This window comes from Erythrolamprus reginae, chromosome 7, assembly GCF_031021105.1.
Source record: "Erythrolamprus reginae isolate rEryReg1 chromosome 7, rEryReg1.hap1, whole genome shotgun sequence".
NCBI lineage: Eukaryota > Metazoa > Chordata > Lepidosauria > Squamata > Dipsadidae > Erythrolamprus > Erythrolamprus reginae.
The window spans coordinates 40,006,564-40,034,496 of record NC_091956.1 but is presented as its reverse complement, the minus strand read 5'-3'; the positions used below and the strand labels follow the sequence as shown (position 1 = coordinate 40,034,496).

The window sequence follows — 27,933 nt, the reverse complement described above, 5'->3', positions numbered from 1 at the left end:
AATGGAGGCTGGATCCAATAATCTTCCAGAAGATAGTCCAGCTTTTTGGCAGCCCCGGGGTGGACCTATTTGCAACCCACCTCAACGCCCAACTCCCTCGATTTTTCTCTCACTTTCCGTCCCCAGGAGCAGAGAGAATCAATGCCCTACATTCACCATGGCTCTAGGACCTTCTGTACGCTTTTCCCCCGACATGTCTTATACCGAAAGTCATGGACAAGATCCTGGCGGAACAGGCGGAGGTACTATTAGTAGAACCTCACTGGTTCTCCGACCTAGTGGGGTTATCAATCTCCCCTCCCCCCCCGTGGAGAATTCCGGATGGACCGATCTCCCTCAGTCAGGCGTTTGTCCTACATCCAGATCCCCAATGGTTCCAGTTAACTGTCTGGCACTTGAGGGGGACAGACTGAGAGAGCATCGACTTCCGGACAAAGTGATCTCTACGATGCAGGCCGCCCATCGCCCTTCGACGATGAGGATTTATCAAACAATGTGGTCTGCCTTCTGTAATTTCTGCAATGAGCGTCAGATACATCCCCAAGGATCTTCCTTAATCCCAGTCCTGGAATTCCTACAATCTTGAAAAGGGATTGGCCCCGAACACTCTGAGAAGACAGGTGGCGGCTATTTCAACGATCCTGAAAACTGAACAAGGCCATCCACTATCGCACCATCCATGGATTAGAGACTTCCTCCGGGGAACTTCTAACAAGCACCCACCAACTGTTCATCATTTTCCCACCTGGGATCTCTTGCTAGTTTACCGGACCACCTTTTGAACCTTTGAGGACAATTTCTCTTCATTTCTTGAAATTAAGACTTCCTTTCTTGTGGCAATAACATCAGCCCGGCAAGTGTTCGAGTTATCAGCACTTTCAGTACATTCAGATCTTTGTATTTTCCATCCAGACAGAGTCATCTTACGTCTGGACCTGGCCTTCATTCCCAAGGTCAATATCTTTTTCCATAGAAGACAAGACCTTGTGATACCGGATTTCTGTACACACGGAAATCACCCTTCGGAGCTCAGATGGCACAAAGTGGATGCTCGAAGGGCATTAAAGATTTACGTTAGACGGACTGGAGCCTTTAGAAGATCCGAGGCGCTCTTTATATCCTTTCCCAATCCAAGATGGGTCTCAAGGTATCCTCTCAGACGCTAAGCCGTTGGCTTCGGAGCTGCATAGTGGAAGCCTACAGAGCAAGTGCCTGTTCCCCACCAGCGGGATTACGGCCCATTCTACTCAGAGTGCGGCCACCTCAGCCGCATGGTCAACTCAGGCGTCCATAGAGGATATTTGTAGAGCAGCCACCTGGTCAACGCTGTCGACCTTTATTCAGCATTACAGAATTGATTCCTTTGCTTCGGCTGAAGCATCGTTCAGGAGGTGAGTTCTGCAGAGGGTGTGCGCTTCTCCTGCGCCCCTGGTCCAGCCTGTTCCCTCCCATGGATCCTAAACTTGGGTATATCCCATGTTGGACTCTCCTTCCAGTGCAGAAGAGAAGGATCGTTGTACCTACCTGAACGGTCTTTTCATTGCACTGGAAGGAGAGTCCAAGCCCTCCCGGCCTTTGGGCCCAGGGGCACATCCAGTTCAGTTCCAGTTGATATTGAGGTTATAAATAAATCATTTAATTTACCTTTACTATTGTCTTAGTTTTTCAAAACTGAGTCCCTACCAATAAGACTAGAGGAATTACCCATGTTGGGCTCTCCTTCCAGTGCAATGAGAAGACCGTTCAGGTAGGTACAATGGCCCTGCTCGTGGGTGGAGCTAGCCACCAAGAATGGGAAGACACTGCCCTTAGCCAATCAGGGCTGAATCTTAAAGCAGTATAAATAGCACCCCCATGCCTCATTTCCCCCTCTTTTGACGAGAGACGGTAACAGACTCAGTGTGCCATTACAGTAAAAACCCCCAAAATTTATTAACACAGAATAGCAATATAACTCAACAGCAGTACCGGGGGGGGGGGGGGGCTTGGAGGCTGGCTCTACCCTACGATAAAGGGTGTATAAGGTAAGTACAATGCCTCTTCTCAATAGTATGAGGAGCTAACCTCTAAGGATGAGACATACTGTACCAAAGAACTAGTCCCTTGAGTGGGCAGCCAAACTCTGGCTGGAAATCCCCTTCCCCACTTTGACTTGATGCAACACCCTGCACCCAAATTTTAATTTTAATTTAATTTATTAGATTTGAAAATGTGAAGAAAAAAGGGGAACATATTATCATGTCTGGTGGACGAGTCCAAAGGCCAAAAATTTTTGGCACAAAATACAAAGATGGTTAGAGGAAATTCTTAAAATTAAAGTAACATTGAAACCTGAAACATATTTACTAGGTATTATTGATCAAAAATTAGGAAAAGACCAATATTACTTGATAATACATATCCTAATCGCTGCTAGGATGGCTCTAGCACAATGTTGGAAACAACCTGAAATACCGAACGATTCACTCATCATTAAAAAAATGTTAGAATGTGCAGAAGCGGATGCGTTAACTTTGAAAGTAAGAAACAAAGAAGACACCGATTACTATAAAATTTGGAATTATTTTTATAATTGGTTAAACAAAAGAAAAGGGAATTAAAATAAAAAGATAGACAACAATAGGATTATTATTTCTTTTCTATTTAATATTCCATTTGAGAAATTACAATGAACTTAAGTATATACACATAAACACTTTATGTATAGAAATGATAATTTATTTTAAGTTACTAATATTAATAGATAATCTTAACATAAGGCGGTAAACAAATAATAAACATATAGATAAACTCTTAATTAACCAAAGAATGATGGAATACCGATAATCCATTAGCCGAACGACAAATGAAATTTAGACTTTGTCTTTTGTTTCTCTAATTCCTTCTTACTACCCATAAAATATGAAATAAGTATAATATGTATTGTTGTTTCAATTCCCCCGCCTTCCCCCCCCTCTTGTTTGGTTGGGTTTAAGTTGGTTGTGGTAATTGTTGTCCTTTTTTGATGGTATGTTACATGTTTTGTTTAATGGAAAAATTCAATTTAAAAATTTTTAAAAAAAGATTTGTATGCCGCCCCTCTCTGGAGGCTCGGAGCGGCTCACAACAATAACAACAATGTAAACAAATCTAATACATTAAAAAAAAAAAATCTAAAAACCCATTATTAAAACCATACAACACATACCATACATATAAACCTAGGGGCTCAATTTCCCCATGCCTGACGACATAGGTGGGTCTTCAGTAACTTATGAAAAGCAAGGAGGGTGGGGGTTGTTCTGATCTCCGGGGGGAGTTGATTCCAGAGGGCTGGGGCCGCCACAGAGAAGGCTCTTCCCCTGGGGCCCACCAGACGACATTGTTTAGTCTATGGGACCCGGAGCAGGTCAACTCTTTGGGACCTAATTGGTCGCTGGGATTCGTGCAGCAGAAGACGATTCCGAAGGTATTCTGGTCCGATGCCATGTAGGGCTTTATAGGTCATTTGAATTGTGAGTGGGAACTAATCGGCAACAAATGCAGGCCGCGGAGTGTTGACGAGATGTGGGCGAATCTAGGGAGCCCTATGATAGCTCTCACGGCTGTATTCTGCATGACCTGGAGTTCCTGAATACTCTTTAAAGGTAGCCCCATGTAGAGAGCATTGCAGTAGTCGAACCTCGAAGTAATGAGAGCATGAGTGACTGTGAGCAAAGACTCCCTGTCCAAATGGGACTCAACTGGTACACCAGGTGAACCTGGGCAAACGCCCTCCTTGCCACAGCCGAAAGATGGTGTTCTAATGTTAGCTGTGGATAGAGGAGGACACCTAAGTTGAGCCTGTTAACACCCATTCAGACTCTAACGGCCTCCAGGCACCGGCACATTACTTCCATTGCTTCACTGACTGGACATGGGGTGCAGATGTATAACTGGATATCATCAGCATATTGATGATACCTCACCCCATGTCCTTGGATGACCTCGCCTAGTGGTTTCATGTAGATGTTAAAAAATAGGGGGGAGAAGACTGACCCCTGAGGAACCCCACAAGTGAGAAACCTAGAGGTTGACCTCTGACCCCCCACTAAAACTGACTGCGACCAACCAAAGAGGTAGGAGGAGAACCACTGCAGAACAGTGCCTCCCACTCCCAACCCCTCCAGCTGGCGCAGAAGGATACCATGGTTGATGGTATTGAAAGCCGCTGAGAGGTCAAGAAGCACCAGGGACAGAGGATAAACCCTTGTCCCGGGCCTGCATCAGCGCAACCAAAGCACTTTCTGTGCTGTAGTCGGGCCTGAATCCTGACTGTTGTGGGCCTAGATAATCGGTTCCTGTAAGAAAATTGGTTTTGGTTATTCACTTAATTTATTATTTTGTTGTGCTTTCGACCGCTTACAATCCATCATAGGTATATTAATACATTTCTTATATATCAAATCATTCATAATTTATCTCAAAAAATTTAATACTTATATGAATTCATTCCTTTTTTAATATATAATATATATATTTTAATATATAATACAACTCAATTTTGTTTTTTTCTTGTTTTTAACTTGTTTTTTCCTTACATCATCACTCATATCAGCGGTTGAATTAACTTTTCAAAGTATTTTTTTACATTTTGTTTTTAATGTAAATAATTCAATAAAAACTATTTTTTTAAAAATAGATAATTGGCTTCTTCCAAGAACCGTTGGAGCTGGAGCGACACCACCTTCTCGACAATCTTCCCCGTAAAGGGAAGGTTGGAGACTGGACGATAGTTGTTAAGAATGGCTTTGTCCAGGGAAGGCTTCTTGATGAGGGGGCGCACAAGTGCCTCCTTGTAGAGAGCCGGAAAGGACCCCCTCTTCAAAGAAGCATTGACAATCTCCTGGACCCAGCTCCCTGTCACCTCTCTGCTGGCCGAAACCAGCCAACCACATGGATCTAGTAAACAGGTGGCGGAACTCACAGCTCCAATGGCCTTGTTCACTTCATCACGTGTCACCAGGTCAAACTCCTCCCAGACAGATGGACAAGGACGGGCCCCAGTCACCTTGACTGATTCATTGTCAGTCGACTCTGCTATCCAATCGGAATCAAGGTCCGTCCGTATCTGAGTAATTTTATTTATTTATTCAATTTTTATGCCGCCCTTCTCCTTAGACTCAGGGTGGCTTACAACATGTTAGCAATAGTACTTTTTTAACAGAGCTAGGCTACTGCCCCCACAATCCGGGTTCTCATTTTACCCATCTCGGAAGGATGGAAGGCTGAGTCAACCTTGAGCCGGTGATGAGATTTGAACCGCTGACCTTCAGTTTTACAGTCAGCTTCAGTGGCCTGCAGTACAGCACTCTACCTGCTGTGCCATTTATCAGTGAAAAATGAGTTAAAATCCTTGGCACTGCTCTGCAAGGGCTCCCCAACTCCCCCCTGATTGAGAAGGGAGCGAGTTACCCTAAACAGAGCAGTCAGGCAAGATTCTGCTGATGCAATCAAGGCGGCATGGTATGCTCATCTTGCTGCCTTGAGTGCCACTTTGTAAGTCTTAAAATGAACTTTTACAAGTGTTCGATCGGACTCGGATTTAGTCTGATTTACAAAATCTGCCTCCCCTGAGGTGAACACATCCAGTTTGTAGTGCCAGGTGAACGGAGTCAGGGAGGACCATGTGGCTGCCTGGCAAACCTCAATTGAAGGTCTGGCATTCCAAGCCCAAGCCACCGTGGTAGTGGCACTACGCATCGGGCCATGGGGTTGTGGCAAAGACAGCTGTTCATAGGATAGAGAGATGACAGCATGAATCCAATGAACCACTGTGGAGGAGGAAAGTTTCCATCCCTTAAAGGCAGGCCGAAAAGACACGAAGAGTGCCTCTTTCCTGCGGAAAGGCAAGGGTGCACTGCAGGTAAGTATCCAAGGCTCACCTCACATCCAGGAGATGCAACAACCTCTCAGAGTCAGTAGTGGGGTAGAGATAAAATACAGGTAAAACGATCTCCTGCGCTGTATGAAAGTAAATTGCCCCGACTTCTCGGGGAAGGGTGGGGTACAAATGAAATAAATAAATAAATAAATACATGCATACATACTGTTAGCGAACCCAAACGGCATGCCAAGAAATAAAACAATTCCACGCCTGTGATTCTTACCGGGTAGGATTTATTAAAGGCCATGTCCCTTAGATTACATCTGGGTCAAAACCCCATCTCATATCCCCACATCCACAAGTGCAATCATGAGAGCCAATCCTATGCAGGATTCCTGATTCCTTCCTGTGTTTGTTACTATGGCATCTGGAGAAAGGAATGTGTGGTGGCATCTCTCTCTCTCTCTCTCTCACTCCCAAGCTGTGTCAGGTCCACCTTGGACTTCATATAATGACTTTGGGCCTGACACACACACATACACATGCATACATAAATATTCACTTTGGGACAAAGATAGGGTTCAACCTGAGGACAATGCAAACATGATGAAAGACACAGATTGGGTCTTATTGAGAGGGCAGCCAGTTCTGATATATGATGAGCAGATGTTACCATCACTAAGAAAGTCAATTACACAAAGAAACAGACTGTAAGGGTTCAAAGGGGGCCCTAGTAAGTGCGTAGAGGACCTTGGACAAATCCCAGGTTGGGAATCTATGTACAATTATAAGGCATAGGTTGACCAACCCTTTCAAAAACCATCTAATGAGGGGATGGACTGAAAGGGAATCTTCCAAGACTCAGCTGATCACCCTGGGGATCAAGGGAAGAGGAGGGAATGCATACAGAAGCCCTCGGCCAGATGCACTGAAACCTGTCTGTGCCATCTGCCCCCTGAGTCCTGTATCTGAAGAGGAATCTGGGTAGCTTTGCATTGTCCGGAGTGACAAATAGGTCCATTACTGCCAGACCGAACCGCCTCACCAATTCCTGGAAGAGGCCGGGGTGTAGGCTTCACTCTGCCGGGTCGAAATGATGGCAGCTGAGCCAATCTGCCATTATGTTGGTCACCTCTGAAATGTGCTCCACATTGAGGGACAACAGGTGCATCTCTGCCTAGAGCCTCAAGCCCATGACATCTCGCATAGGTTGTCGGACATGGTTCCTATCCCCTGTCGATTTACATGAGCCTTGGTGGTTATGTTGTCTGAGGATAAGCACATGTCGGCTCGACAGAAGGGCCTGAAGTGTTTCAGGGCCAGGGAGACAGCCTGGAGCTCCAACAGGTTTATGTTGAGGGCAGACTCTGTAGTTGACCAGACCTCCTGGGCCACTTGGGTGCATATGTGGGCTCCCTAGCCCAAAGTGCTGACATGTCAAGGTGACCCTGTGGTGTTCCAGGAAACAGGACATCCACCAATGTAGACACTTCAGGATTAGAGGTGGAAGCCGGATCCTAGCCGGAGAAATTGAGTGACTACACTGAAAAGGGAGGAGAAACCACTGAAGTTCCTTGGAGTACAAATGGGCCCCCAGTGTAATATGTATGGTTGAGATCATCTTACCCAGGAGGACGACAACATGTTCAGGGGAACCGATGTTTGGCTTAGAACTAGCTGGACCAACTCCAATAGATTGTTCCTCCATTCCTGGGAAAGGTATACCGTGCACTCCAGGGGATCAATGATGGCCCTCAGGTGGGTGAATCTTGTGGATGGGTGAGCTGGCTCTTGGCTAGATTAACCAGGAACTTATGGTGCCCAAGGGTGTCAAGAGTTCCTTGGATGTTCCTCCCCATCTGGGAAGGGGAAGAAGAAAGGATGAGTATGTGTGTATGAGTATGTCATCCAAGTAACGTTGGATACCCATGTGTATGGCTCTCAGGTGGACAACCAAGTCAGCCAGAATCTTGGTAAAAATCCTTGGTGCTGAAGACAGACCAAAGGAAAGAACCCTGTATTTGTTATGCACCCTTGCATAGCAAAGCCACAAGTATTGATGGTGGGATGGCCGGATAGTAATATGGAGATAAACCTCCAAAAGATCAATGGATGAGAGATCTCTCCTCCGAACACATTATTTGATGAACATAATAAAAATTAAAATGAGAGAAGATCTAGCATTGATTGGTGGCCATACTATCAATTGCATAAATATAAATCCGATTTGGCACAATTTGGTTTTCAGACAAATTATCAGGAAATGGAAAAGATACTATTGGGCCCAGAAGAAAAAATAATCTTGAGATTTTATAATTGTATCTCGAATTACAAAATGGAAGAAGAAAGAGTTACTTGGGCCCAAAGTATAGGATACACAATCAAATTAGATGATTGGAAAAGAGTATGGAGTTGGAACCTCAAACTAACAATCTCCACAGTCGCTACTGGTAACTTGTAAAAATGGAAACCAACAAAATTACATTAATTGAGGCATCAGTAGATTAGATTAGATAGATAGATAGATAGATAGATAGATAGATAGATAGATAGATAGATAGACAGACAGATGATAGACAGATAGACAGACAGACAGATAGATAGATAGATATAGCTAAAAATAAAATAAAATGAACCGGACAGACCCCTTTTTCCCCATTGTGCCCAGCCAAAAAGCAAGCCGCCACAATCCATGGCCAGGGACCGGGCAAAGGGGGAGAGAGATAGAGAAGCCCAGCTGCTGTTGCTGATTCTGCTGCTTAGCATTTCCCTCCCCTAGCTCTACCCCCCCCCCTCCCACACCTCCACCGAGCCATTCTGGGATTCGAGTCTAAGAGAGGCTCCTCAGGACAAGTAAGGCGGTCGAATGGTGGGCACATTGGAGTGCCAACTCTGTGCACCTATCCTCTGGTTTGAGGAGCTCTTTCATGTCACCAGGCATTTGGGCATTTGTGTAAAGCGCCAATACCGGGCTATCTATGGGTGGCACTGAGAGGTGCTGACCTAAATTTGTGTCCAAATTAAAATAATGCTTGTCTAAAGCACCAGGTAGAGGACTGGCCACTGGGGAATGCCATTGGCTGAGAATATCATCTAAAAATAAAGCAGGGGCTGGAATAATCTTTGCAGGAGAGGAGGCTGTCTTGAAGAGAAGATCTATGCTGGAGGACGATTGATTAGCCCTGGCCAGGGGTGGTAGGTTGTCTGTGGCCGTGGCCCTGGCCTTGTGCAGAAGTGAGCGAAAAACGGAGGGCTGAAAGAGCCCCCAGATGTTGGCCTCATTGAGGTGGAGATCTGCTTCATCAAGGAAAATAGTCTGAGCGACACCTCGTTTTGTGACTACGTTCCAGGCTGGAAGATTGCGGTGCCCCCTGGCCCTTAAGGTTAGACCCTGTTGATGCCAAGTCACTCTGGGGTTACCCTGCTTTAGGGAGACCTTGTCCTTGGACTGAGAGGATTGTTTGTTTCGTTTGGATCTTTGGCTGCTGTTTGATAAAAGGGTCCCTGTCTGGACTGGGCCTGGTTTGCTTGTCTTTGGTCGTGCCTTGCTTAGGGGCTTTGTTGGCCATTGTCACTGTAAGCAGAGTCATATAAACGGTTAGAAAGAAGTTAGGTCTCGGGGGTGGAACCAGAGCTCCCTTAAAATAGTGGCCGCCCTTGACTATCCTTGGCTCATGACTGAATCAAAAGAAGGGGAACTGGGGCACGAGGGTGCTATTTATACTGCTTTCAGACTCAGTCCTGATTGGCTAAGGGCCGTGTCTTCCCATCTTTGGAGGCTAGCTCCACCTACTATGGAAAAGATGGAATTTTATATCATTTTTTCTGTATTCTGTCTCCTGAGCTTATCTATAAACAGCAAGGTGGGGCAGTTTTATGCTTTTTTCAATTAATCTCTGTAAGCTTTGGTTATTGAAAAAATAAGTACAAATTTGGGAGTTTCTGAGGTAGCTAGAGACACATAGTCCTTGTTTAGTGTTTTCTTTTTACAATGACTGTTCCTAGTTAAGGCAGAAACCTGAAGCAAAATTGTAAGAACAGTTGCATTTTAATTGCCTCACTTAAGGATTGAGTTGCTGGTCCCAATTATAGTTGCTATACGAGACTGCCTATATATTTCTATCATTTGGCTAGCATATGATTGCTAAAAGTTATTTCTGTTTGCACAGGTATTTGTAGTTTTTGTTTAAAAAAACCCTTTCCAATGTGCTTTTATGCCTAATAATGTATGGCTATGTCTCAAAAGAATCAGAGAGGTGAATTAGCCCTCCAGTACCACCAACCTCTGCAAGCCAGATATTGTTTCCATAACAGACTTGGTCTGGCAAGAAAAAAAATAGCATTATAAAAAGAAGTACTACCCAAAGTCATACTTTCTTTAATTACTAAAGTAAAACTGCTACCTTAAATCAGTCTTTGGAGAAAAGTTGATGTCTGCCCAAAGGCAACATTTTTGTCAAAGCATTATTTATTATTATTGGGAGATACTAAAGTCCTGCTCTGGGCAATGGGATTAATGTAATATGATTGTTTCCTTTCATCTGGAATAAAAACACTTTTGCTCTTGCAATTTGTCTGCTGTGTGAGAGAAATGAAAGGGGCCCAAATCATCACTTCCCCTCTTTTTCTTATGGGTAAGATACATAGTGTAGCTACATGACAACCTCTCTCTCTCTCTCTCTCTCTCTCTCTCTCTCTCTCTCTCTCTTTCTCTCCCTCCCTCCCTCCCTCCTCCCTCCTTCTTCCTCCCCTCTCTCTCTCACCCTCTTTTTCACCCTCTCCCTCCCTCTTTTGTTCCTTGTAAATCAGACTGTGAGGAGAGCACTTTCACTTCCTTTATAGGATGGAGTGTGATGTCACATAGAGCATCTTCATGGTGAGTATAGAACACGACTTTTATTCTATGCTAATAGCTGAGTAGTGTTGCTCTAGTAGTTTTCATTGTAGCTTTGACTGTTAGAAATGCAAGAAGTCAGATGAAAAGAGCCATCATGGCATAGAAACATAGAAGTCTGACGGCAGAAAAAGACCTCATGGTTCATCTAGTCTGCCCTTATACTATTTTCTGTATTTTATCTTAGGATGGATATATGTTTATCCCAGGCATGTTTAAATTCAGTTACTGTGGATTTATCTACCACATCTGCTGGAAGTTTGTTCCAAGGATCTACTACTCTTTCAGTAAAATAATATTTTCTCATGTTGCTTTTGATCTTTCCCCCAACTAACTTCAGATTGTGTCCCCTTGTTCTTGTGTTCACTTTCCTATTAAAAACACTTCCCTCCTGGACCTTATTTAACCCTTTAATATATTTAAATGTTTAACTCTACATTCCCACTGCAAGGAGTTTGATCCTGACTAGCTGAAGGTTGATTCACCCTTCAATCGTTCAGGGGTCAGAAAATGAGGTTCCAGATTGATAGGAGAAATATGCTGGCTCTGTAAGCCACTTACAGAGGGCTCTAAAGCACTACGGCATGGACTAAGTGCTAAGAAGCATACCTGAATTTCTGCATTTTCCTGATTCCTACATAGTCAAGACCCTTCAGAGAAATTAATTTTGTTGAAATAACCCCTTAGAGTAGGGGTTCTCAACCTGGGGGTTGGGACCCCTTTGGGGGTCGAACGACCGTTTCATAGGGGTCGCCTAAGACCATGGGAAAAGACAAATCTCCCATTGTGTTAAGAACTAAAGTTTCTATTCTGGCACTCTGGAAAATATGTTTACAATCTGACCAATCAGTCGCTTACTGTGGGAGTGTCCCTTTGACTTCCCTGCCAATCAGCTTGAAGCTCTGTTGGGAGAATTAGTGCTAGACTTATGACTGGAGGTCACCACGACATGAGGATCTGTATTAAGGGATTGCGGCATTAGAAAGGTTGAGAAACACTGCCTTAGAGCCTCCTTTGAAAAATACTGAGAAAGTTAAGGAAATAATGGTTACTTTTCATTTAAGATTATTGTTCTGCCAATTTCTGGGAGAAGTTGTAATTTTAGGGTTTGATGAAAGTACTGTGTTTCCCTCAAAGTAAGACCTAGTCTTATTTTTGGGGGAAGGGGTTTTCCAAAATAAGCTAGAGCTTATTTTCAGGAGGTATCTTATTTTTTACCATGTATGGGAGACCCACTTCTGCTTACTTGTGGGGCAGGGAGCTGTGTAGTGTGTCTTTGCTACCTCCGCAAGGTGGTGTGTGTGTGTAGCTCTCCCACATGCATTGCACCAGCTTACCTCAGGGCCACAGCAGTCAGGCCAGCCACACCCTGCCTTGCTTTGCTGCCATGGCACTAGCAGCCCCATCCAACACGTCCTTGGGTGGCTGCCAGTCCACTTCTGCTTCCTCATATCTGCAATGGAGCAGGAAGCCAAGCAATACACGGTGCCACGACCATGAGGTGAAGTGGGTGAAGCTGACCCATCACCTTCTTTGGATGAGTTTTTAACCATGTTGGGGAAATGAAAATGTGCTAGATTGACTGTAATGTAAAAAAATAAAATTTGATTTTGTTATCATGGTTTTCGGATCACTAAAATAATTGGCATTAAAAATTGTGGATAAAGTTCTGAGAATACTGTACTGTCTTGTACCAAAATAATAATTACATGCTCATTTAAATAGAACTGCTTTTTTGTGGCCTTTTTTGCTTTCAAATTTCACATTTAAAGTGGAATGGCCCAGCAAAACTGACAGCGTTTGCAGGTTGAGATGGAAATCTGTAGAGATTTTGTTAAAGCAAAATTGCTTTTCTTCATATAAACACTGAAAATCTAATTCAGAATTACATTGAATTCAAATGTAAAAAATAGATGTTTGGGAAAGCTGAACTTTTCTCAAACTGTGGCTTCTATTCTGTACACATTGAACAAAGTCATTTGATTTAGATGGTATTCCTTAGCTCAGTGTTTCCCAACCCTGGCCACTTGAAGATATTTGGACTTCAACTCCCAGAATTCCCTAGCCAGTGAATGCTGGCTGGAGAATTCTGGGAGTTGAAGTCCAAATATTTCCAAGTGGCCAAGGTTGGGAAACACTGCCTTAGCTTCATTTTGAAAAGTGTTTCTAAAACTAGAAACTAATTTTCTTTTGTCCTTTTGAATACTTTTTAATTTCATTTAGCCCTTCCATCTTCTCTGATGCCAGCTTTGGCATTTCACTTCAAATTTGCATGAAACTGAATGTTCCCATTACACTTTGCAAATGTTGATTGAATTTCATTTTTAAGCCAAGATAATTTAATTCTGGCTTTTTTGTCCTGTTCATGACAGTAAGCCAGAATTTTTTGGATCATATTTACTGAGAAACATGGCTTAAATTATTATTTTTGGTGAGGGAGCGTTGCAATTAACTTTGCAGAAAGTTAACCTACTGGTCCTCTTTTTGTATGAAAATGTACAATAAAGGCTAACGATTGTGTGCACAATAATAAAATATGATTGTGGTATTAAATGAGAGGTTCCATTTATTTATTTGCATATTTTTTTGCTGCCTATCTTGCCTTAGGGCTACTGCTTACAGTAATAAGGAAGAAAATGACAGGAGTGTAAACAGAACAAAAGCAAAACAATAGAAAAACAATGAAAAATAATACAGTGGCAGTACACCAATATGATAATCAAAAAGATGGGTTGGTAGAGAGCAAAGTGCAAAGAAGGTGACATCTGCCATCAATACAGCAACCACCTCCAGCATGGTTACCTATTGTAATAATGAGTTGGCAGTCCTTTTAAGATTTGTAGGGAAAATGTTTTAAGATTTAATTGTCCCACTTTGTCTCATTTTGCCATGTTTGTTTGGAGACAGCTGTCACCTAAGGATGGGCCTAAGGATGAGGTTGGTATTTATATATATTTGTTAACATGTTGTTTGGCTGAATTGGAGCATGTTGATTGATGGTTGTGCTGCAACTGAGAAAAATCTTACTAGACTATTTATATATATCTTATAAAATGCATGCTCTAAACCAGGGGTCCCCAACCACCGGGCCGCGGACCAGTACCGGGCCGCGGGGCATGTTGCACCGGTCCGTGGAGTCAGCAGCTGCCGGCCCTCATGCCGCCACCCCCTCCCTCCAGCGCTTCGCCTCCCGCCGGGCAAGAAGCCTCGGGAGGCAGGTTCTGCCGGCCACAGGACGATGGATGGGACAGAGGGGCGGGAAGGACCGAGAGGCTCAAGCCTCTTTTGGCTTCTGCCGCGGGGCGCTTTTGTGTTTTTGGCTGGGGGGAGGCAGGAGGGCCAGCCTGACCCCCTCTCTCCAGCGCTTAGCTCCCACTGGGCAAGAGGGCTTGGGAGGCAGGTTCTGCCGGCCACAGGACGATGGCGGGAAAGAGGGGCGGGGAGGACCAGCACCCCCATGCTTAATCCCGCCCCCAACCACGCCCCTTTCCGCCCCCACTGGGCCATAGAAAAATTGTCTTGCTGAAACTGGTCCCTGGTGGAAAAAACGTTGGGGACCACTGCTCTAAACATCTCAAAACTTTCTCCCGAGGTGCTTTCATTTATTATATGACTATGATGTGGGTATAATAAAGCTTTTGTTAATACAGTGCAATGGTGAAATCCATTTTGTTTTTTGGTACTGGTTCTATGGGCATGGTTTGGGCAGAGTGTGGCTTGGTGGGCATGCAGGAAAAGAATACTGTAAAATCTTCATTCCCACCCCACTCCAGGGGAAGGATATTGCAAAGTCTCCATTCCCATCCCACTCTGGGCCAGCTAGACGTGGTATTTGCCAGTTGTCTGAACTACTCAATATTTCTGCTACCGGTTCTCTGAAATACTCAAATTTTCTGCTACCGGTTCCCCAGAACCTGCTGGATTTCACCTGTGATACAATGCATGTATTTTCATTCGTGCATTACATTTTTGGATGTAATATTTTACAATTTCATATAATATGAGAAAGACTTGCTCCTGAAAGTGATGTGAATCTCAGCTACGTATTGTAGATGGGAGCAATTGTAAGGGCATTGCTGACATATTCAAGCAAAGTAAGAGCTTAAACTCATTCAGGTTTAATTGTTATTTTAAGGATATTGGAAAAAATAAAATTCATACTATTTTTTTTTTAGGCACAGCAAAAAAAATAGGTTTACCTGTCTTATTTCAGAGTTTCAGATTCTTCCAGTGATGATTTTTCTGTGTGTTTGCAATAAGGACTTGCAAATAAATTTTCACAGTGCAATTGAATAAGCTGAAAGAGAAATGACTAATGTACAAATATTGAAGTTTGCTACATTAATTTAAAGATAGACTTTGGTTAGGGATGCAGTTGTCTAATTTGTTCCTTTTGCATCAGCCTCCACACATCATAAAATTTCCAAAGATTACCATGATGACCAGGTCATAAAGGGGCCTCAGACAGTAACCAGTAACTTCACTTCTGTCCTTTGATAAGAGGATGCTACCTAGCTCTCTCTCCCACCCCTCTTTTGTGAGGACCACTCTGATTGGTTTCCCAAATTAGCTTTTTAAGGATTAGCTTGTTGTGAGGCAGGGAGTTCCCCCAGACAATTTGGCAGCCCAGAAATTTGACCGGGAGACCAGTTCTCCTGCTTGTGAAGAGGGTTGGACTAGATGGTCTCTTGAGGTCCCTTCCATCTCTATAATCGTGTATCAGTTTCCTGCTTAAGCAGGGCGTTGGACTAGATGGCCTCTGAGATCCTCCCCACCTCTATCATTCTGTATCAGCCTCCTGCTTGAGCAGGGGGTCAGACTAGATGGCCTCTGAGGTCCCCTCCATCTCTATCATTCTGTATCAATCTCCTGCTACCATCCCTATGATTCTGTAACAGTCTCCTGCATGAGAAGGGGATCAGACTAGAACTGATGTGTGTGTGTGTGTGTGTGTGCATGCGAAAGAGCTCCCAAAGCCCCCTCCCTCCACTTTTGGGGACCCTCAAGATGAACTGGTGTGTGTGCGGGGGGTGTTTGTGGGTGTGAAAGAGCTCCCAAAGTCCGCTCCCCCCCCACTTTGGGGACCCACAACATGAACAGAGGAAGGGATGAAAAAGGCATCGGATCGTCTAGATGCCCACAGTATGAAGGGACCTCTCTCTCTCTCTGTGCAAACAGGGAGGGATCATTAGCCCACCAACTCTTTTTCCCTAAAGGGGGTCAGACTAGATGGCCTCTGAGGTCCCATCCATCTCTACCATTCTGTATCAGTCTGCTTGAGCCGGGGGTCAGACTAGATGGTCTGAGGTCCCCTCCATCTCTACCATTCTGTATCAATCTCCTGCTTGAGCAGGGCAGGGGGTCAGACTAGATGGCCTCTGAGGTCCCTTTCATCTCTATGATTCTATAACAGTCTCCTGGATGAGAAGGGGGTCAGACTAGAACTGGTGTGTGTGTGTATGAAAGAGCTCCAAAAGCACCTTCCCCCCCACTTTTGGGGACCCTGAAGATGAATTGGTGGGTGTGGGTGTGGGTGTTTGTGAGTGTGAAAGCGCTCCCAAAGACCACTCCCCCCCACACTTTGGGGACTCTCCACATGAACAGAGAAAAGGGTGAAAAGGGCATGGGATCATCTAGATCCCATGCAAACAGAGGTATCATTAGCCCTCCAACTCTTTTTCCTCCAAAGCCCCCTCCCCCCACTTTGGAGACCCACAACATGAACAGAGGGTGTGTGGGAAAAGGGCACGGGATCGTCTAGATGCCCACAGCATGAACGGACCTCTCTCTCTCTGCAATCAGGGAAGGATAACTCAAGAGGAGGCGAACTGTCCCATTCTTTCCTTCCCAAAGTAGCATTTGGTAGGACTGTTCTGATTGGATGGTGGCAAAATGTCCCATGTGGCCAAAAGGCTGTGGCTGAATGTGGATTTTTGTGATGAAAGGGCTGGGGTGAAGAGCTAGGGGCCTTTTGGCAAGGGAGATAATGCAGCGACCTATGAGCTGCTGCGGAAGAAAGAGCTTCATCTAACTAGTGGAGGCAAAATGTCCTAAACCCTCATATTGTGCCTCTATGGTTTTGTCTGCTTTTTGGTCAGCAAGTTGTAACCATCAGCCAGGTTTGTTTGCAAATTCAAAATATTTTTGTTTGGAAATCCTTAGTTTGTGTGAGAGCTCTTCTTGAATTTGTAAGTTTATATGGTGTTTTGTAATATTTAACTCTCCTAAAATCTCAGTATTATTTGGTTTGATTTGTAGGGCTTTCTCAAGGTTCTGTAGTTTTATATTTAATGTACGTAGGTTATTTTGTGTTAATTTTTTCTTTTTACTTGAATATAAAATGTACAGTAGATTCCTCTCGCATATGCTTTCATTGTTTCCTATAAGTTTTGTATAGAGGTCTTGCAATCATTGTTAATTTGGAGAAAACCACACAATTCTTGTTTTAAGGTTTTTTGAAACTTCTTTAAATATTGTTTGGTTCGTAGTCTTACAAAAGTATTGGTCGAATCTCTCCTTTTCAACAATATGGGGTTATGGTCTGCCCATGCATTGGGAAGTATTTGTATGTCTGTTACTTCATTGATAAATTCTAGATTAGCCCAGATCATGTCTATTCGGGACCACAATTTGTGTGGGAAGGAAAAGAAAATATATTATCGGCTGTTTGGGTTAAAGTAACGCCATATGTCTTTTAGCACTAATTCGGTTGCAAGTTGTTCGAAAGCTGTTGGTAGTTGCTTTCTTGTTTTCATTTTTTTGGGGTACTTTTATGATCCTTTTTCCTATCCAATATTTAATTCGCCAACTATTATTATGTTAAGTTTAGTTCTGTAATTTTTTTAATGTAAATTTGCAAAGAATATATATTGCTTTATTGTGGGGGCATAGATTGCAACTATAGATACTTTCCTAGATCCAAGCCTAATTTGTACTATCAATATTTGTCCGTTGTCGTCTGTATAGATTAGTTTAGGGGTAAGTTTGGACTTAACGTACAATACAACTCCTCTCTTTTTTACTTGAGCAAGGGATGAAAAGATTTCTCAAAGCCTGGGATGTCCAAAATTAATTGATCTTGTTTTTTTAATATGCGTCTATTGGAGACATGTTACATCTACATTTTGTTTCAAAAGTTTGTGAAAGATATTTTTTCTTTTAATAGGAGAATTAAGGCTGTTGAAGTTGACAGAGAATAGACTTATTTCATTGCAAGGTAAAGGGTTTTTTTTTGTAAAATTAGGTTTTTAGGTCCCTTCTTTTTTCCTTTCTCACCTCCGCTTGGGTTCTTGTTGTTGAGCCATCTCTGCCATATTCTTCTCCTATTATATTTCCTTGTCTGAGAGGATATCTTCAGAGCTAAGTTCATCCTGACTAAGTTTGTCTTTGAAGTCTTGCTCTCTAAGACATTGTTTGTCCACCTTTTAAATATCTTGTTCGTAGAAGTCTTTTGTATCATCAACTGAGGTAATCTATTTTTTGTCAATAAGGGAGATAAGCATACCTTCAGGGGTTAGCCATCTGAATTGGTATTTTGTTTCTGTTTAATTTGCTAGCCAGCATTTGGTAAGGCTTCCGCTTTTCTCGAACTTGTCTAGGGACTTGATGCAAGACTATTACTTCCTTTCCTTTGTAGGATACAGAGTTCTCTTTTGACATATTGTAAATCTCATCCCTTATGGTGTGCATTTCTCTGGGTAGACGGTTTCTTTTTGCATAGCTTGTAGACATTCTGTAAATTTTGTCTATTTGTTGATACATTTCTTGTGGGGTTTTATTGGTGATCAATGCAAGAATTTCTGCCATGATCTGGGGCAAGTCATTTGATTCGATGATATTCTTTTTTTGGGGGGGGGGGGGGTTAATTTTTTTTTCCTTCTCCAATCATGTGTACAGAAAAAAAGATACCATTAATTTCAAATTAATTTACAATAAAACATTTTTACAATTTTGGTATACACAGATTAAACCAATGCCGCCTCCTGACGATTTAACATCTGGACCAAAAAATAATTATTCCAATTCCTCATGATAAAAAAAGTTTAAAAAAAAAAAGGCTGTTACTATTCTTAATCACATAGAATTAATTAGATCAAAATGTTTCAATTCTCCACTACACTGCTCGGAGAGTCCAATGTGGTTATTCTTCAGCCTCATTGACAGGGACTGTGTTAAAAATTAACATATTTATTATGTCCCACCCACCACTGCCCCATCAGGTCAGTCTTAAAAACTCAGTCATAGTGTAGGGACTATGAGTTTTTCTTCTCCAGAGAGAGAGAGAGAATTTTTCCTACTTTTCTCTAACTGACTCTTCCCCCCCCCCCTTTTTAACAGGAGGAAGAAGATACTCCAGGAATTTTTGAGAGCCATTGCCCTCCGGGGTATTGCTGTCCAACGCTTCAATCCCTGAGAGGCCACTGCTCTCCGGAGTATTGCCTTGAGGACAGGGAATCGCTGACGCTCGCGATCAGACACCCCCCCACCCCACCCCGATCTCTGCCATCCAGATAAGCCAGCGCAATACAGTACCTCTGATTCTCGGGAAAATATGGCTATAAGGAGGACTCACGGCATTCACAGCTTTCCCCGAAGAGGGGAATCAGCTATTTGGCGACTGTTCCGCGGTCAAGCTCCGGCTCCGGCATGGCAAGCAGGCCGTTCATAGTGGCGCAGAGGGATAAGGATCCAGGGTGCCGTTGCAAGGATCGCCCGCCGCCCGATGTTGTGCCCGCAATTTTGCGACATTGTCCAGGCCCCCTTTGGACACCTCCGTCATTTTGGGGCTAGTTTTTCCCACCCCACCTCACGGCTGCCATTTTGAAGGGGCCGTTATCATGGCAGTAACGGGAATGAGTAGGCTAATTCTAGCCACCTCACTGCCACCATTTTGAAAGGGGCGTTATCATGGCAACAGAAGCCAAAACAGGCCCCTGCCTGGACCTCAGCCAATCACAAGGCGAGAGGCCGATGACACGTTACTCAGGGGACTTAAGTCTCACTCATTTCGCCATTTTGTCTCAACTCTGTATCGTGTAGGAGCTTCCTCTCATAGCAAACAGTACTGTGTTACTATTTCAAGGGAAAAGTTCTCAGACCACAACTGCCCTAAAAGAGGCTGAGAAGAAAATCAGGGCCCTTGAGCCTCAGCTGGAAATGGCCAGACCAAGTCCATCAACCAGCATTATCCCACCTCATCAACAGAGCCCTTTGGCCTCAACTACCTTTCCAACAGTTACCTTTGAAGGGCCTGCCCTAACTGGAGTGGGGGATCTGTCGCCAGACCGCCCCCTGAGCGCTCCCCTGCCATCTGAAGGGATTCAAAGGTCAGAATGGACCAGACCAGCTTCCCAACCATAGCTTCAATCACCTCAACCTGCAGCAGCTAGCTTTACCCCAACTGCAGCAGGGCTCAGGGGCCCCATGGATAACTGACAGAATATGTCACCATCATTGCAGGATATGATAGCGTCTGCATACTTGCAGGGCATTGCAGTAGGCGCTCAGCAACGCCCATCCCCATTACCACCTCGTACCAGTAGACAGGACCTTTGGGCAGCACCTGCATCCGCCCCGTCCTTAAATGATTCCTTCCAAGAAGATCGTGGTCTAAGAGAAGTGCCCACAGATCCAGAGGAAGAACTCTCTGAAGATGAGGCCAACTTACCCAAACAGCCCGCCTTCGCTGGACTATTCAAACCGTCTCTTTTTAGAGTCCTATTAAACAAGCGAAGGCCACACTGGCCTTAGAAAACACAGAAAAGCCGGCAGGCCAAGAGGTGGGCATCCTGCCAGCGGCTAGACTTATTAATGAGCCTCAAAGGGAATCTGAACACATCTCTTTTGCTCCCACTTTTTTCAGAAAATATAAAAAGGCCCTGGCCACATCCAGCAGCAGCCCTGGGTCCCTCAGCATTGGACAAGAAATTTTATTCCTTCGATCCAGATGTAGAAAACCTGCTCCAGTACCCCTCAGTGGATACTCCGGTCACATCATTGATATCTAATGCCTTACTACCATCGGATATGGCGTATGGCTTGAGGCCTGACGACTGGAAGGCGGAAAACCTGATTAGAAGAGTGCATCAGCTATCTGTCTGGTCCTTAAGGGTAGCATTGGCTGCATCCTTTTTTAATAGGGACTCAATCCTGTGGCTACAGGATATCCTCCCTAGACTTGGCCCAGAGGACACTCGGCTTCGCCAGGACATCAACAAATTCATTGCCACCACTGAGTTTTCCGCTGACGCCACCTTAGCGGCAGCAAGATTTTCATCCTGAGCAATGGCAACCAATCTTTCTGCTCAGCGCCTACTGTGGCTTTGTGGCAGGCAGATGCAAAATCAAAGTGGCGCTTGGCCACCGCTCCTTATCAGGGCTCCAAGCTCTTTGGGGAGTCATTGGACTCTGTCCTGATCGAGGACAGAGACAAGAAGAAAGTGTTACTGAGGTCAGCAAGGAGACAGGACAGATGGGGGACCCCATACTTCCGAAGACAGCCCTTTCGGTCAGACCCATCCACGACTGTGTCCCCAGTCTCCAGGGCCTATGGACAAGGGGCCTACACCCAACCATCTTACAGGTCGGACAGAACCAATTATGGGGACAGAAACTGCCAATTCCAACAACCCTGCACACCCTTCCGGGGTGGTAACAGAGGAGGATACCGCAGACAGAAGTGACTCCACCCACATGATGCCCATTGGTAGATGCCTGCAGTTCTTCACCGACTCTTGGGGAGCTATATCCACCGGCATATGGGCCTTAGATACCGTGGCACAAGGCCTACAGATAAACTTCTTACAAACACCACCAAACAGATTCATGCAATGCCCAATACTGACACATCCACGAAAGCAGTCTCTTCTTTTCCAAGAGGTCCAACATCTTTTGGAATTGGGGCAATAGAACCAGTACCGACAACGCAGCGGGAACAAGGATTCTACTCCATAGTCTTTGTAGTTCCCAAAGCGTCTGGCGGATGCCGTCTAATTCTGAACCTCAGACAGCTAAACATTTACATCCGCTATCAGAGGTTCAAGATGCATTCCTTACACACTATCCTAGCATCTATCCGACATCAGGATTGGATGACCTCCATAGACCTCAAGGAGGCGTATCTACATGTACCGGTCCACCCACATCATCAGCGCTTCCTTCGTTTCTGCATCCAAGATCAACACTTCCAATACAAGGCCATGCCCTTCGGCTTATCCTTGGCCCCCAGAACTTTCACCAAACTCTTAAACGTCTTGACAGCTAACCTCAGAACGCATTCCATACGCCTCCTTGCCTATCTGGACAATATAATTATTCTATCCAGAAGCCCACAACAAGCCAAATGGGACCTTGCACAGAAAATAGAGTCCTTAGAGAGATGCAGGTTCACAATCAATTATGACAAAAGCCACCTGCAACCAACCAGATGCCTACTGCACCTAGGCACTATGATAGACTCATCAACCGGCATCATCTATCTCTCATCAGAGAGACAACAGAAAATAATGGCAACGATAGACTCGATACAACACCGCACAAAGGTTCCCTTGGCATTCTTATCGCAGCTGTTAGGAATGTTCATATCGTGCATAAACATCATACCATGGGCTCGTCTGCATGCTCGTCCACTACAGTGGCTTCTATTCTCCTTCCAGGGGACACGACTGAGCCACTCCAAACATCAAGTGCGCCAGAAGGCAGCAGTTTACAGTTTCCTTCCTTGGTGGACATCTCTGGCCTTAACTTGGTCACCACAGATGCAAGTCTCTCCGGCTGGGGGGGCATATTGCGGATCTCAGGTTGCCCAGGGCCTGTGGTCGACAGAGGATTTAATACACCCCAACATCAACCTGCTGAAGCTGCAAGCAGTTTTCAGAGCGCTACAGACTTTTACGGACAGGATAGAAGGACAACACATCCTTATCTTAACAGACAATGTAGCAACACAGGCTCACGTGAATCATCAGGGAGGCATGAAGTCAGGCCACCTGATGCAGGAAGCCCACGCCTTGCAATTTCATGGGCAGAAGTGCACCTGGCCTGGATTCAGGCGGAGCACATCTCAGGATCAGAGAACACTCAGGCGGATTGGTTCACATTAGAGAAACATCTTTCAGCTGTGGCGAGGGGGGCGTTCGCCCAGGTTCGCCCAGTGCATCAGTTGCGACCCTATTTGGACCGGGAGTCACTGCTCACAGTCACTCATGCCCTCATCACCTCGAGGTTCGACTACTGTAACGCTCTCTACATGGGGCTACCTTTGAAAAGTGTTCGGAAACTTCAGATCATGCAGAATGCAGCTGCGAGAGCAATCATGGGCTTTCCTAAATATGCCCATGTCACACCAACACTCCGCAGTCTGCATTGGTTGCCGATCAGTTTCTGGTCACAATTCAAAGTGTTGGTTATGACCTTTAAAGCCCTTCATGGCATCGGACCAGAATATCTCCGAGACCGCCTTCTGCCGCACGAATCCCAGCGGCCAGTTAGGTCCCACAGAGTGGGTCTTCTCCGGGTCCCGTCAACGAAACAATGCCACTTGGCGGGACCCAGGAGACGAGCCTTCTCTGTGGCGGCCCCGGCCCTCTGGAACCAACTCCCCCCAGAGATTAGAACTGCCCCTACCCTCCTTGCCTTTCGTAAGCTACTCAAAACCCACCTCTGCCGCCAGGCATGGGGGAATTAAGACTTCTTCTCCCCCTAGGCTGATACAACTGTATGTATGGTATGTTTGTACGTATGCTGGTTTTATACATTAAGGGGTTTTAAGTTAGTTTTTAGTATTGGATTTTTACTGTATATTGTTCATGTATATTGTTCATGACTGTTGTTAGCCGCCCCGAGTTTTCGGAGAGGGGCGGCATATAAATCCAATAAATTGAATTGAATTGAATTGAATTAAGCCGCACAACTATCGACCCTGGGGAATGGTCCCTGAATCCAGAGGTCTTCCAGGACATTGTTCACTGCTACGGCGAACCAGAGGTGGACTTATTCGCCTCGCACTACAACAACCAGGTTCCATGGTTCTATTCCCGTTTTCCATCCCCGGGAGCTGACCGAGTCAACGTACTTCTCTCGCCATGGCCGAGAGGACTACTATACGCTTTCCCTCCGATCTGCTTGATACCCAGAGTAGTCTCCAAGATCATCTCAGAACGAGCGGAGGTGCTCCTAGTAGCTCCGTTCTGGCCCAGATGGCCATGGTTTGCAGACCTGATGGACCTGTCAATCTCCCCTCCATAGAAGATACCATACCACCGGCTCTCCCTGACACAAGGGTCAATAGTTCACCCAGATCCTCAGTGGTGGAGACTTGCCGTGTGGCAATTGAAGGGGACCGCAGGAGGAGAAAGCACCTTCCTGAGAAAGTCATCCACACCATCCAAGCTGCACGGCGACCATTGATTTCAATATTGAACTGATAGCAGGGAAACAGGGAAAAAATAATTTGCCATTAAATAAATTAGGTATGATGGATCTTCATGACGAGGCGACAAATAGAGCCACGTTCTATTCAGCTAGGCATAACAAGTTTAGCTGCATCGACTATATATTAATGAACAAAATCGGGGATGCATATCTTAAAAGAGCTGAAACTGAAAGCATTTGGTTATCTGACCACGCCCCATTATTAGCAGTAATTGTATTTGACTCAAACAATAAACAAAAAATATGGAAATACAATCCCATTGTGTCAGGAAGAGAAGAAAATAAATTGAAACTCCAAAAAGAATTGAATATTTTAAATTAAATGACACGGGAAATATGAAGCAATCAACAATTTGGGATGCACATAAGGCCTTTATGAGAGGGAATTGTATCAGTACCGAAATTTATATTAAAAAAAAATGAGACAGAAAGGAAAAAATTAATTAAAGATATTGAGTTAACTCAAGAAAGATTGAAAAGTACAAGAAATGGGGAGTGGAACAATTTACTAAAAATTAAAAAAAACCCTGAGACTTATGGATCAACAAATATGGAATAATATGAGATTGATTGTAAAGCAGAAAATTTTGGGATGGGGCAATAAATCAAGGAAACAAATGGCAAATTATTTTAAAAAAAGAAAAGAAAAATCTTGTATAGTTGCTCTAAGGGACAAGAAAGGTGTTATAAAACGTAGTAATGATGAATTGCAAAAAATAATGAAAGAGTTTTATGAAGAGTTATATAAAAAAGATCAGATTATTTTGCAAAAGATAGAGACTAAGGAGAAACTAACTGATGAAGATAAACAAATGCTAAACGGGACAATAACGAATGATGAAATTATTAGAGTTGTTAATGGACTGAAACCTGCCAAAGCTCCAGGCCCAGACGGACTTACGGGGGAATATTATAAGACTTTTGGGACTCAATTATTACCTCATTTGGGGAAACTATTTAATAACATACTTCAAACCTTCAACATTCCACAGTCATGGAAGACATCCGAGATTATCACTATTCCAAAACCAGATCGTGATTTGTTAGATCCGGGATCCTATCGCCCCATCAGTTTATTATACCAGGACTATAAAATATTTATGAAAATTATAGCAAATAGGATAGAGAGTATCTTACCAAAAATAATTGGGGAAGACCAATATGGATTTGTTAAAGGAAGAAAGATTCACGAACCAATTAGAAATGTTGTTAATGTGTTACACCATGCTACCACTACCAAAAAGAAATTATGTGTTCTGAAGTTAGATGTGTACAAAGCATTCGACAAAGTTAATCATAATTACCTGTTTCAACTTTGTAAGGAATTAAATATGGGAGAAAACTTCTGTCAAATTATAAAAGAAATTTATAAGGATAATATGGCCTATATTAGGGTAAATGGAAATAGAACAGAGAAAATTAATATCCAAAATGGAACTAAGCAGGGGTGTCCACTTTCCCCCACTTTGTTTGCAATGGCAATTGAGGTTCTAGCAAATAAAATCAGAGATGATAGGGATTGGAAGGGTTACCGAATTGGGAAACTCGAATTGAAATTAAATCTCTTTGCAGATGATGCCATAATACTGTCTGAAACCCCCATTGAAATGATGCGAAAATTAATGGTGGTACTTCAGGAATTTAAAGACCAATCAGGTCTCTCAATTAATATTGAGAAATCAGAAATATTCTGTTTGAATATAGGTCCCAAAGAGCAAATCGAGATACGAAAAAACTCAGGATTGAAATTAGGATGTAAAAAAATGAAATACTTAGGAATTTGGTTATTTAAAAACCCAAATAAAATTGCTGAGGCAAATTATAACTTAATATGGAAAAAAATGCAAAAGCAAATTAAAAAGTGGAAAGATAAAAGTTTGAGAAAAATGGCCAAAGTAAGAGCTCTTAAAATGATGATTATTCCAAAAATCATGTACTTATTCCAAGTTTTACCAGGCACCTTCCCAGGAGTTAAATTAAGGGAATGGGACACTAAAATGAACTATTGGATTGAAGGAAATAAAAAACCTAGAACAAGGAAACGATGGCTGATTGCCAGAGAAAAAGATGGAGGATGGGGGTACCCAAATTTAGAATTATATAGAGAGGCATTTCAAATAGAAAGATTAATGGAATTACAATTACTGACAGAAAAGAAGTGGGTGAAACTTGAAAAGGAGATTAACAACGTTAAAAACAAAGAGATCTTATTTTAAAAATGGAGTAAAATAGAAATCAATAGATTAGCCGATCCTTTGAAAGGAGCTGTAGATATTTGGTCAAAATGGCAAGGGAAATTAGCAAATAGGAACTCAAAATTATCAACCTTCCATGTTTTGAACATAAATAATGACATTAACCTAGATAGAGTTATAAAGGAATTAAACGATAAAGGCATAATGAGAATAGAACAATTATATGAAACAGATGGAAGAGTTAACAGAACTCGCCTCGAATGGTGGTTGGGCCAACAAAAATGGTTGCAGATTAATGCAATATGCAAATATTTGAATAAAACAGAGATTAAAGAAGCATTTTTAAGAGAAGAAAACTGTCTAGAGAAAATACTGAAAGAAAAGAGTAATGATTCAAAAGGACAGGCTAGTAAGATTTATAGTATGTTATTACAAGTGGAAGAGGAAGTGATTAAAGGCCTAACAAGATACTGGCAAAACGAATTACAGATTAATGAAAACGAGATGGAAGACGTAGTAGAAAATATATATAAGATAAAGAACACAAGAATTAGAGAAATGAGAAGGAAATTTTTACACAAATGGTACTTCACGCCAGTAAAACTAGCACACTTCCAGAGGAAAGGAAAAGGAAACTGTTGGCACGGTTGCCAAATAAAAGGAGTTTTTATGCATATGCTCTGGGAATGTGCTGAAGTTCAAAAATTTTGGAAGGAAGTACAGAATGAAATTAACAATATGTTAAACATTAATTGGATAATCACGAAAGAATTAGCAACATTAGTTAAACATGGGGAATTACGAGAATTTAGAGAAATCAAAACAGCAGCCTTGGAAAGTGCACAAGCAGTAGTGGTATTAGGGTGGAAGGACAGCAATAAATGAACAATCCAAAATTGGTACTGGTACATGGTGGACCACATTCACTTTGAAATTACGGAATCAAGATTAATTAACTGTGATGAAAATAAATTGGAGAAGCTGATGGCACGATGGAATAAGGTGAAAGATTATATTTTACGTAGAATATATGACGACAATGTGAAAAATAAACTTCAATCACTCTTTGTATGTAAAGAAATGTAAACCGAAGCCAAGGAAGAAATTGAAATTTACTGTAAATAACTGAACCCCCTAATGGTGGAGGGATTATTGGTGTTGGGCACACTTTTCTTTAAGCTTTTTTGTTTGTTTGTTTGTTTGTTTGTTTGTTGTGGAAAAAAATTTAATAAAAAAACTTATTTTAAAAAAAAGACAACTCACATATACCAAGCAACCTGGGCAGCTTACTGCAGGTTCTGTAAGACTCAGGGAGTTCCACCTCGCTCGTCTTCCGTTCTTCACCTTCTAGACTTCCTACAGAAGGGGCTCAACGAAGCATTGACCCCAACACTTTACGCAGGCAAGTGGCAATTATAGCCACGGTCCTACGACCAGACCCCCTTTGTCCAATTTCACATCACCCATGGATAAAGGATTTTCTCCGGGGGGCGTTGAACCTTTCCCCACCAGTTATCCATCGTTTTCCATCCTGGGATTTGCCTTTGGTCCTGCAGGCCCTTACAGGA

General features: G+C 43.3%; 1 protein-coding gene across 3 annotated transcripts in view; it reads left to right on the top strand.

Moving 5' to 3' along the window:
- TAPT1 (transmembrane anterior posterior transformation 1) overlaps nt 1–27,933 on the top strand; it is a 255,474-nt gene that overhangs the window by 99,328 nt on the left and 128,213 nt on the right. The window contains exon 1 of one of the 3 annotated variants that reach the window (XM_070757339.1): nt 10,639–10,721. The exons of the other annotated variants lie outside the window; for them this stretch is intronic. Coding sequence (XP_070613440.1) covers nt 10,699–10,721 — 23 coding nt within the window. The 5' untranslated portion in view covers nt 10,639–10,698. Of the gene's footprint in view, nt 1–10,638; nt 10,722–27,933 lie in introns of those variants that run through there. 3 annotated transcript variants of the gene reach the window in all.